Below are 11,037 nucleotides of genomic sequence, written 5' to 3'. Positions count from 1 at the left end.
CCAATATAACAGCCACTCTTGGTACAGCGGGGGAAACTGAGGCACACACGGGGGAGGAGCCTGCCTAAGGCCACAGAGGCAGGAACAAAGTGGGCTAGAACACAGAGTTCCAGACCATCGGGGGCCTCTCCAATAGCGACAATCTTTCCTCTGGGGCTGAATCTTCTGCTTCTCCCAAACATGGGTTTGGGTGCCCAGCCCCTTCTTATCTGGGCAGCTGTAGGCCCTCCTTTGGATGTGCAGCAGAGGACGAGGTGTCCACCAAGGCTGCAGAGTAGGCGGGTGGGTGGCGCGGGAAGGGGCCTGCAGGGCTGGGGCTCAGCTGCCCTCTACAGCAGGAAAGAATCCAACGGAGCCAAACAGTGGCTCCAGCCTCTATTACCCGAGCTGCCTGGGTCCCACCTTAATCTGGGGGAGGCGGTCAGCTCTGAGATCTATTACAGTCCTCAGGAGCTGGCCCTCAGAGCCCTGCTCCTGCCGATTCTTCGACCAGCGCAGGACTGGGGCTGCCCCGAGAGAATAAAGCAGACCAACGCGTCACAGCCAGTTTCCACACTGTTCCTTCACACTCACAGCCACAAGCACAGGCCTCACCCCAGCCCGGCCCCGGGACTGACAAGAGTTCAGAGCCTCTGGCCTGGGCTGGTCAAAGGCCCCCCTCTCTGTCACTGTGGAAAGAGGGGGACCTTGGCTCTGCTTGTCACTACCCAGGACTCAAGGCAGTGCCCCGTGCAGCCGCCCCACCTCCACGAAGGCCTCCACGCAGCGGTCAATGTCCTCCTCGCTGTGCACCGCTGAGATCTGGACCCGGATCCGGGCCTTGCCCTTGGGGACCACGGGGTAGCTAAACCCGATGACAAAGATGCCTGGAGGGTAGAGAGAGTCAACCTGGGGCTCAACAGAGCCAGACAGGCTTTGGGGGCATGATATACAGCTCCTCCTTTTCTGAGGACCACAGAGGAGAAGGGAGCTGCCCAAGATCTCAGACATGGGACTGCCTCATGGCCTAGGGTTTTCAAGCTTGGACAGACAGCTGGTCTAAAAGGGGTAGTAGGGCAGGGGGAAGGGGGGTATTCACAGTCTAGGGGTTCCCTCCTTTTCATTTAGGACCCACAGCCACTCCTCATGCCCCGGCCCCCTTTACCTCTCTTCAGCATGTCATCCGCCATGCAAGAGGCCAGCCGAGCATCACCCAGCATCACAGGGCAGATGGGGTGATTGGCTCCCGAGATGGTGAAGCCAGCAGCCGCCATCTTACTGCGGAATCTGTGGGCACAAATTGGGTGTCACAGGGAGCTGGAGGGCTGTGGAGCAATCACACCCTCTCCTGATGGGCATGTGACCCAAGGTTTGTGGCCAAGTCTGCAGGAGGGACCAACAAAGACAGAGATGCAGACCCAGAGAGGCAGCTGGGGAGCATTTGCAGAGAAATGTGCCAGGAAATGGAAGGAAGAGGCAGAGAGAAGAGGGAGGTGGGCAAGCAGGCAGCCCTTGGCTAAGAGAGCTGAGTCCCAGTGCAACCCACTGGGGAAGTGGGGTGGGCAGAGGCAGAACCCGTAGGCAGGGAGCTAGGGCCTGCGCAGGCACGCAGGGCAGGCCCTCACCAGCTTCCTCGCCCCCGCGGGCCCCACCCTGCCTGAGACCGCACCGCTGGGTCTTGGCCGCCATAGACTGGATGACAGCGTTGCTCTCCATGAGCAGGTCCAGGGCCTTGGAGGCACAGCCGACGACAGCAGGTGGCAGACTGTTGGAGAAGAGGTAGGGCCGGGCACGCTGCCGTAGCAGGGACACCAGGGACCCAGGCCCTGTAGTGTAGCCCCCTGAGAACAAGGACAGAGGTGGGGATGGGGGGGCAGTCAGAGGCCAGGAGCCAGAGCTTACCCCATGCCCCTCCTGAGAGGACAGTCCCTGCTGTCTTCTTCCCTGCAGCCCCAGGTCTCCCCTCCCCACCTTCCCTCTTCCAGGGCCCTGCATGTAGATGAGGGGAGCCCAGGGGCACAAGCCTGTAGGCACCTGATGCTCCGCCCAGCGCCTTCCCCAGTGTGGAGTTGATGATGGTGACCTGGTCCATCACACCCAGCAGCTCATCTGTGCCCCTGCAAGGGAAGCTGCCACTGACACCACTGGCCACCTGAGTGCCCGGGATCACGGATTGGGCTTGGGGGCTGGCCTCCCGGCTTCCCACCCGCCCTGGAGTCCAACCCAAGGCCTCAGGTGCCGTGTGCTCTCACCGTCCCGTGGCCCCCAGGAAGCCAGTGGCATGGCATTCGTCCACAAAGACCAAGGCACCATATTGAGAGGCAAGGCAACAGATCTCCTGCAGGGGTGCGATGTCGCCATCCATGGAAAAGGCCCCATCGGTGGCCACCAGGCGCAGCCGATGCTTCTGCAGGGAAGATACAGAAGGTGGCCGTATCATGAGTTGGGCCAAACCACTCACTCTTCGCGCTGCTCGGGGCTCTAAAGGCTCAGCTCGCCCAGTGCCCAGCACAGAGGTGAGCACATAAGCACCACCGTGTTGAAGCTGGTGCGTCCTCTCCTTCACTGGGGCCTCTCTGAGCCTTACCCACCTCTTCCGGGGCAGTCTGGAGCCACACTCAGCACTGGGCAGGAAGAATGTTCGCAGCGTCCTCTCCCAGAGGGCAGGATGGGGTGCGGCCAGTTCTGCCCATAAGCTCATCCCACCCTTATGCCTAGCAGGGGACTGCCATGCATAAGGTGCCTACTAAAACTCAAGGCAGTACTGTGCAACGGAATAAAGCTTTGGGTCTGAGAATTTGGGTTCAAATTGGTTGTTTCAAACTTTCAGGCTGTTTGCCTGTGAGTGAGGAGTTGGCCTCTGTAAGCCTCGCTTCCTTCACCGGGGGGTGGGGGTGGGGGTGGGGGGATGCTGGGTGCAGCAGCAAGACTGAGGATAAGCCCAGTCCTGGCCCCTAGAACCGCTAGGCCTTGCCCCACCTGGGCCTCCTGCAGCTTGGCCTCCAGATCGGCCATATCCAGGTGGCGGTAGCGGTACTTGTGGGCCTTGCACAGACGGATACCATCGATGATGGAGGCATGGTTCAGCTCATCCGACAGGACTGCGTCCTCCGGGGTCAGCAGAGCCTGGCAGAAGGCAGTTAGGAGTAGAGCCATCACCCAACCACCTTGGGGCTCTCCCTCCCTTATGACTCCCCCTTAATCAATATTTCACTGCCAACCAGGGCATTCTCCTGGGCAGGGAGGCCAGGAGCCCTCTGCTTCTATCTTGGTCCCCAGAGCCCCAGGACTGGGCTGAATCAGGGCCTTTGCTCTAGCCAAAGGAGATGAGAACATGTTTGGTGAATGTGTGGCCCCTAACACCCTCAGCCTTCCAGCTGAAGTAGATTATCCTCCAAATGCCCTGGAAGCTGGCCTCCTTGTAAGCCCCAGGATTCCCCCTGGAGACCTACTGGCCCACCCTTGACCTCCATAAGAAATAGACACTGACTGGAGCCTCTAGGCATGGTACTGGGCATCCAGCCAAGTTCTCTGGACTGCACACTCCCAGGCCTTCCACAGCCTCGCAGGTCTCACCAACTCCCACCTGTGGCCTCACACACCTCAAAGAGGCCGGCGTTGGCATCAAAACAGCTGGGATAGAGGATGGCGTCCTCCCGCTGGTGGAAGCGGGCTATCTTTGCTTCTAGATCCTTGTGGATGCTCTGAAGTGAGTGAGTGAAACAGGTGTTAACGCCTTCTGGGCCACTTGGGACAAGTCCTGGGGACAGAGGCTCCCAGGGCCACAAACAGATCCTCCTCCTCCTTTTTGCACCACAAGGTTCACCCAGAGCCAACAGGAGTCTGGCACATGGTTCCCACTGAGGAATTAGGGGCCCACTAGGCGCCCTTCTTCCTGGTTGGGTCTTCGTTTTATAATGGGGGTTTGATGGTAGAATTATGGGTGCTAATGTCAAAGGAAGATGTGTCTCCCCGATATCAAACTGAGTGCCTTTGTTGCTTAATGGCAAAAAAGGGGATTACATAAGTAACTCTAGGTTCACTTGGGCCTCCATTTCTTAGATTTGAAAGCTGTCCCGTCTAAAGTGCCCTGGATGGGAGTCAAGAGTTCCATTCATTTCACCTTCACCTTTCTGAAAGGACAAGTAATAATAATCACAAGAACTCAGAAGCACTGACTCTTGAGCTAGGCCATCTGGGTTCAAATCCCACCACAACAGGCTTTGTAGCCCTGGGCAAGTCACTTAATTTCTCTGGGACTCAGTGTCCTCACCTCTATAACAGGAGCAAAACCAGCACTTATCACGTAGGATTATTATATGCATTAATGAGCTAATATTTGTAATGTTCTTAAAATAGCACCTGACTCATAGCAAGCACTGTAAGTTTCATGTTTATAAAAGTTCATTTTGTAACATTTACAAAATAAAATGAATAACCAACATTTACTGGGCACTACTATGTGCCAGGCACTGTTCTAAGCATTTTTACATGTATTAACTCTTTAATTTGGGATAATTCTGTTAAGTAAAATTATCCCCACTTTACCAATGAAGGCATTGCGGCACAGAGAAGTTAAGACACTTGCCCACAGTACCGGAACCAATAAATGGTGCTGGGAACTGAGATCAAGCAGAATAGCTCCGGAAACCTTAATCTCAATCCCTGCCTTCTCTTCTTCCTTTCCCAGGGAGGAACAGGTGTAAGGAGCTCTGTTTTGCAGGTGGGGAAATGGATGTTCAGAGAGGGAAAGTTTCTTGCCCAAGGCTTCACAGCAAAACAGAAGCCTGAACCCAGCCTTTCTAGTGGACAGCTCTAGTGGGGTGAGCTGAGCTGCCTAAACTAGCCCTGCTAACGGCAGAAGCAGACATCTGGAGTCAGCGCCCAACGCTGGGGACCACCCCCCTTCCTCCCCCGCCCATCCCCGGCCTGGGCAACACCTACTGTGTACCTGGGTGCCACAGATGAAGCGGACAGAGCTAAGGCCAGCTCCAAACTCCTCCAGGGCCTGCAGACCTGCCTGGATGACCTCGGGGTGGCTGCTCAGGCCCAAGTAGTTGTTGGCACAGAAGTTAAGGATTCCTGAGGTGGAGGACGGGGGAACGGACACAGCAGCTCAGGGCCAAGAAGGGCCTGGAAAGGTGTCAGTACTAGGCCCTGGGGACTCAGAGAGGACATGAACCTGGATTCACCCTTGAGGAGGCAACAACTACACAGTATAGTCTGTTCTGGGGCAGAGGCCAGGATGGGGAGCTGGGAGCCCCTCGGAAGCACCATATCCAACAGCTACAGGAGAGGGAGGGTTAGAAAATGACTCTCGGGGCTACACCTTGAAAGATGAGAAGTTTAAACTCTGGCTTTGGATCACATTCACCCAGAGGAACCAGCCCTTCCTCACTGGCTTCTTCTGTCCCTGAAGACCACCAACAACCCCTCATCTGGGCCTTGGTTTCCTCGTGGGTAAAAGAAGAGGGCTGCGTCAGACGCCTGCCTTGGTCCCCAAACTCTACACAGTTGACTTTGCTGCCTGGTACACAACTGCATGCCCAGCAGGGTTGCCTCTGAGACCTTGACCCTTGAATTATAAAGCCCAAAGTGAACACAGGTGACCCGGGGAGGAAACTAAGGCTTCAAGAGGGCAAGGTTTACTCAGCTTGGGAGAGGCAAAAACACGATGAGAACCTAGGTCTGCTAATTTTCCATTTTTTGCCCTGCTCCAAGCTTCCCTGGAGAAAGGTAGTGAATTCCTAGGGCCTCTGTTTTTCAAATGAGCACAACAGCCCCAAGGATTCCATGCCTATTTCCTTGGCAGAAGGCAGTTTGGGGGGGACTGTTTGTAACCAGCACCCACCTGGGGTCTGGCACAGACAAGATGGGCAGTGACCACTGATGAGACAGAAACCAGGGAGGCCTGGTGGGCCAATTCATGGCGTGACTTCTGCAACAGCCCTTGAGCCCCTTGCTCCCTGTGATTTTGGCCAGGAGGTTGGTCTCTATGGCCATTTAGCTGACCTTCCAGCTCCAATATACCAGAAGATCTAGGCCAAAGCCCAGCTCTGCCTGCAGCTAGCTGGGGGCTTTTAGGCAAGCCACTTCACATCTCTGAGCGTCAGCTTCTTCGTCTGTAAACGGGATTAGTCATTCCCACGTTCTGACGTTTGCAGGAGTCCACGTGAAGCAATTAGTAGAAGCCTGAACAAAGCAGCAGCTCCAGAAATGCGGGATTTCTTGTTGCCACCTTCCTACCACCCTTCCTTGAGCGGTACGGTGGGAGCCAGCTGTCTCTCTTTGTTTCTCACGTTTTCATAGGGTTGGATCGATCCAGCCCTGCCCTCTAAGCCAGAAAGGTGCTCAAAGGGCAAATTACCTGCCTCCGTGGAAACTGGTCTAACCAGGTTAGAGTTAACTGTGGGAAGCGGCAAGTCGGTCTGATAGACGGGAAACGGTCCAGCGGCTACGTGTGCGCTCCCGCCCGCCCACTGCCTCCAGGACCTCGCATTTCAGCGAAAGCCTCGGAACGGCCCTCGAACACCCGGCCAGGTCTGAGGATTCCCAGGAGGGGGAGTTACCTCCGGAGGTGCCGTCCACGTGGATGCGCGGCCCCTGACGGGACGTGATGACCCGCTCACTCTTCCAGGTGCCAGCTCCGCGGATGCCTTCCAGTTCCTCCTCCAGGATGCCACGCAGCTGAGCCAGCGCTGACTGCGCGCGGTGGCCGCGGGGGGCTCCGGAGAGCGCAGCGCGGAAGACGCGGCCAGCCCACATCATGCCCACCTCGCCTGCCCACTCCCGGCCTTGCGCACTGCGGCCACGGCCTGATCACGTGGCGGGGGCCGGGCTCCGGCAGCCAATAGGAGTGAGAGGGGCTCAGCTACGGGGCAGGGGGGGCGGAGCCCGGGATAGGCGGGCGGGGCCTGGCGGGATCTGCAGTGGACTAAAGTGAATTGATTTGTAGTTGAGACTGGAGCTGTCCGTGTGGGGGGAGGGGAGGCGACGGGGGTTGGAAGGCAAGTCAGGGCCGGGCCCACCAGACCCCCACCCCATTCCCATGCCCTGCCTCCACACCCACCTCTCGGAAGGTTAGGGGATGCCCTCTGGACGCCGGAAGCAGACACCTAGAAGCAGGCTGAGGCATATTCCGTGCGCTCCGGCCCTAGCGTTTCCCGGGTTTTGTTGAGCTCTTGGAACCCTCCCCGGTTCTCAGGTGCAAACGCCCCCCGATTTCCCCCACTGATCGCCAGTCCAATTGCTCCGCATTTTCCTCCAGTCTTAGAAGTACGGAAAAACACATCGCTCAGGTTTTTCTTTTTCAATTTTATTTTAAAGTTTGAAAATTACAAAGACAGCAAATTCTTCCAGGCACAAATAACACTTGTTTACAAACAAAAAGGAGGCGGGGGGGGGAGGGACGCGCAATTGCACGTTTTTCTGTTTTATTAAAAACAAGGGAAAGACGACTTTACAGGTTTTTTCTCCCAGCTCCCGGGTGTGAAACGTAAGTACTAGCCCTAGATATGTATATATACATATACACACACATCACACAGACCTAGCTCTCTACAACTACTTAGCGATTCAAACTCGACTGCAGTATGTCTTACTGTCCACTCCCCTCCCTCCCCTCCTCCCCCGTCTACAACTACTTATAAAAGACTCAGAAGTAAAGAGGTCGGGAGGTTTTCAAGTGGTGGGCGGCAGGGCTGGAGCCCCACCAGACTGCTAAGCAAAGCCACCCTCTTGTACAGGAGGAACCAAAAATCAGGGGAAAAGCAAAAAGGTCCTTCTAGGATACAATCCAATTGTGTGGAAAAACCCAAGTTTCAACAGGGCACACTGAGGCACTTGGCTGAATGACTCTCCACCCTTCCCCCAAAGTTTCCACTCCTGTTTAACAGGAGACTTTCGGAAGCCAAAGACCACCCCCCACCCCCACCCCCCGCTTCCAGTGGCTAGTTTCCAGCTGACTGAGAGAAGCCACAGTTTCTCAGACCAGCTGTCACTTCAACCCCCTCCACGTCTCTAGGACAATAGGGAGGCCACTGGGGCAGACTTAACAGAAGTGACAAGGAAACTGGATTTGGACGCCCCACTGCTCACCACTGGGAGGTGGAAGCCAGCCTAGAGAGGGTATTTTTTCCACCTCCCTCCTCTGCCGTCCAGCTGCTGCCACCCCTCTCCTCCGCGCCTAGGTTCTGAAACTCTCACAAGCAGTGCTCAACTTAAAGAAAACTCGATGGCCTCATAGGTATTCCTACAAACCTTACAATTCCTGGGCTCGCTGTCATCTAGCCTCAAGAAGCTGCCTTGCCCATTCTCCCCCTCCCCACGACTTTGACCTTCAGAGTGAACCAGCCATCTAACTAAACAAAACACACAAACCCACCCAAATCCCCAAACCCATAAGCATATTAGTAACAAATCAACAAAACAAAATATAAGTACATTCTCATCATTACAGAGATGAGATTTGTTGTTGCTGTCCTGGCATGATTGGTTAAGGAGAAATGAATTATTCCCTAATTTCTGAGGAATACAAACTGTCTCTTTATAAAGTCAGAAGGAAAGGGGGCAAAGGGCTGCAGATGAGGATCAAGAGAGAAGAAAGGAGAAAAGTATTTACAGAAAATAGGAGACAGGCAGGAGTGTCCACAAGGAGAGCCTCGTTGTCACTTCTTCTTGCCGGCCCTCTTGGCACTGGACTTGGCTTTGGGCTTCACTGGTTTGGCCTTCTTAGGCTTGGATGCCTTGACTGGCTTGGCTTTGACAGTCTTGGGTTTTTTGGTTTTCTTGGGCGTGGCAGCCGGCTTCTTCTTGGCCTTCTTGACTGGGGTGGCTTTGGGCTTCTTGCTTGGGGCTTTCGAGGCAGCCTTCTTGGGCTTGGCGGCCTTCTTTGGCGTGGCCACCTTCTTGACTTCCTTCTTCGTCTTCTTGAAGGCCACTGACCTCTTGGGCTCGTCGCTCTTGGCCAGCCGGAAAGACCCCGAGGCACCCACGCCTTTGGTCTGTTTGAGGACCCCAGTGGTGACCAAGCGCTTGATGGACAACTTGATCTGGGAGTCGGCGTTCTCACCCACCTTGTAGTGGCTCTTAATGTACTTCTGGATGGACTGGCGCGAAGAGCCAGCACGGTTCTTCTCCGCCTGGATGGCAGCCACGATCATGTCTGAATACTTGGGGTGGTCTGTGGACTTCTTGGAGGCCTTGGCCCTCTTGGGCTTGGCCGCAGGGGTGGATGTGGAGTTCTCGGTCATGGTGGCCTGCCTGGTCCTGCTGTTGAAGAAGGCACCTTCCAAAGGGCCAGCCCTCGTCGGAAGCCCAGGAAAGCCTGATTCGGGATCTGCTCTGGTGCCTCTGGCTCCCAAGCCAGTCCGAGGCCGTCTCTCGGGGACCTTGCTCGGGTCGCGGGGGGAGACTCGCTGGGCCGGGTCTGCGTGGCCCAGCCTCGCCGGTCTGTCGGTCGGTCTCGCCGCCCGGGTCTGCCTCCGCCTCCGCCTCCTCTGCCTCCCTTTTCCCAGCTCCGCGTCTGGCGCTCGGGCGGCGCATCCGGGTATTTAGCGGCGGCGGGCGGACCGCGGTGAGGACAGGGCTGTTGGCTGCCTGCTCCCGGCCCGGAATGGCGCCGCGCCGCCGCCATCTGTGTTTCTTCCGCTGAGCAAATCCGACCTTTCCCCCCGGCCCGGGCCTTCCCGCTCCCCGCCGCCGCCCGGGGACGCTGCCTGGCTCTCTGGGCTCCCCCACCGGGCGTCCCGCCGGCCCGGCCGCCGCCCCCCGCGCCCGCCACGCGCCCCAAACGGCGCCAAGGACCGCTGGCGCGCCGGCACATTTCCCCTTTGCCGGGGGCTGGCTCTGCGGGGCCGGGGAGCCCCGGTGCGGGAAACCCCCCGTAGCAAAGCTCCCCCCTGGGGCTACCGGGGACCCCGCTCCCGGCCCGCAGCGGGACCCCCCAGCCTGGCGGAGCGGCCCGAAAGCGGCCCCAACTAACACACGCGGCCCCGAGCCGGGCGACTCCCAGCCGGGCCGAGCCGGGACAGGGGGGAGGGGTCCCTCCCCCGGGGTCCGGTCACCTCTCGGGGGTCATCCCGCCACCGGGCCCCCCGCACCTCTACCCTCTCTCTGTCCATGGGGCCCCTAAGCAAACTTTCCCTGGAAGAGTTGGAAGGGCACTTTCAAACTTTGTCCCTTCCCCCTCCTCTGTCTTCGCTCCCCCAGCGCGCCCCCTGACCTCTACGTCGAGGTTCTCTCCTGAGACCGAACCCCGAATGCTGCCCGGGTCCCCTGAGGGAATGAGGAGGGGTCTCCGAGCCGCCTCTTCTCCTCAAAGACCCCCACATCCTCCATATGTCCTAACTGAGAATTCATTTATAGTCCTCCCTCAGCCTAGGAGTTTTGGGGTGTCAGAGACAGAGCTCGCTGCCCCTACCCCTAGGGCCCAGCCTGGGGATCCAGTCCCCCTCCCAAGGCTCCCTGAAGGCAGTGAGGGGGGCGGTCCACAATGAAGGAGCTGCCCCGCAGGCTCTAACCAAAGACTGTCTTGGGGGCCCCTGGGATGAGGAGAGGCCCTGAGAGCTTTGGGAGCTTGGGAAAATGGGGCTCTAGAGGGCAGGTCGAGGAGGGGGTCGCGCTGCTTGAGTCCTGACTAATCCTCGGAAAGTGTGAGTTGTTCAGGGAGCCGTGGCCCGGACCACCGCCATTTTGCTGGGAAGATGCGATGTCTTTGTTAAAATGTATACATCTTTTCCCGTGCTGCTTGGCAGGTATAGATGAGGAAAGCAAGGGGCGCCACCATCTGTAGGGAACCTTGGGGGCTCAGAGGGGCTTTAGCGGTCTAGAGGCCAGCAGATGGGACCCCAGAGTTCCTGGGACCCCTTGTCTGCAACAGACGTCCTACTCACGTGCAAGGTCCCGCAGGGTCCCGCTTGGCAGGGGCCCTGGGTTGAGATTCTAGGATGCTCGCTCTCTGAGCCTCCTCCCACAACAACCCGCTTTTATTCCCTAAGCAAAGAGGCGGCCACTCTTCACTTAAACAATACGCTGGTAGTGGGGGTTTATAGCTGGTCA

The 11,037-nt window shown here is 57.4% G+C and overlaps 2 protein-coding genes across 2 annotated transcripts; both read right to left on the bottom strand.

Annotated features, from left to right (window-relative positions):
• Positions 1-394: 394 nt before the first annotated feature.
• Positions 395-6,770, bottom strand: GCAT (glycine C-acetyltransferase). The gene is made up of 9 exons (XM_082849267.1): positions 6,549-6,770; positions 4,931-5,061; positions 3,582-3,683; positions 2,959-3,105; positions 2,232-2,386; positions 2,014-2,096; positions 1,649-1,820; positions 1,145-1,266; positions 395-866 (listed from the first exon to the last, which is right to left on the bottom strand). The coding sequence occupies exons 1-9, from the start codon at positions 6,745-6,747 to the stop codon at positions 715-717; spliced, it is 1,263 nt and encodes a 420-aa protein (XP_082705393.1). The 5' UTR covers positions 6,748-6,770; the 3' UTR covers positions 395-714.
• Positions 6,771-7,280: 510 nt separating this feature from the next.
• On the bottom strand, positions 7,281-9,510 carry H1-0 (H1.0 linker histone). Its single transcript, XM_082849976.1, has one exon. It carries the CDS (start codon positions 9,228-9,230, stop codon positions 8,646-8,648), a length of 585 nt encoding a protein of 194 aa, XP_082706102.1. The 5' UTR covers positions 9,231-9,510; the 3' UTR covers positions 7,281-8,645.
• Between the last annotated feature and the right edge of the window lie 1,527 nt (positions 9,511-11,037).

Source organism: Leucopleurus acutus (genome assembly GCF_964270905.1).
Source record: "Leucopleurus acutus genome assembly, chromosome: 11".
NCBI classification, from domain to species: domain Eukaryota; kingdom Metazoa; phylum Chordata; class Mammalia; order Artiodactyla; family Delphinidae; genus Leucopleurus; species Leucopleurus acutus.
Note: the sequence above shows the minus strand (reverse complement) of the source record. Positions and strands in the feature narration are given on the sequence as shown.

Bases quoted from the DNA above. Each gene is read 5' to 3' on its own strand.
- H1-0 (XM_082849976.1), bottom strand. From the start codon at position 9,230: ATGACCGAGAACTCCACATCCACCCCTGCGGCCAAGCCCAAGAGGGCC.
- GCAT (XM_082849267.1), bottom strand. From the start codon at position 6,747: ATGATGTGGGCTGGCCGCGTCTTCCGCGCTGCGCTCTCCGGAGCCCCC. The intron at 5,062-6,548 runs GTAACTCCCCCT...CCTCCACCTCAG, and splicing joins CGTGGACGGCACCTCCGGAG to GAATCCTTAACTTCTGTGCC. The intron at 1,267-1,648 runs GTGCGGTCTCAG...TTGTGCCCACAG, and splicing joins ATGGCGGCCAAGACCCAGCG to ATTCCGCAGTAAGATGGCGG.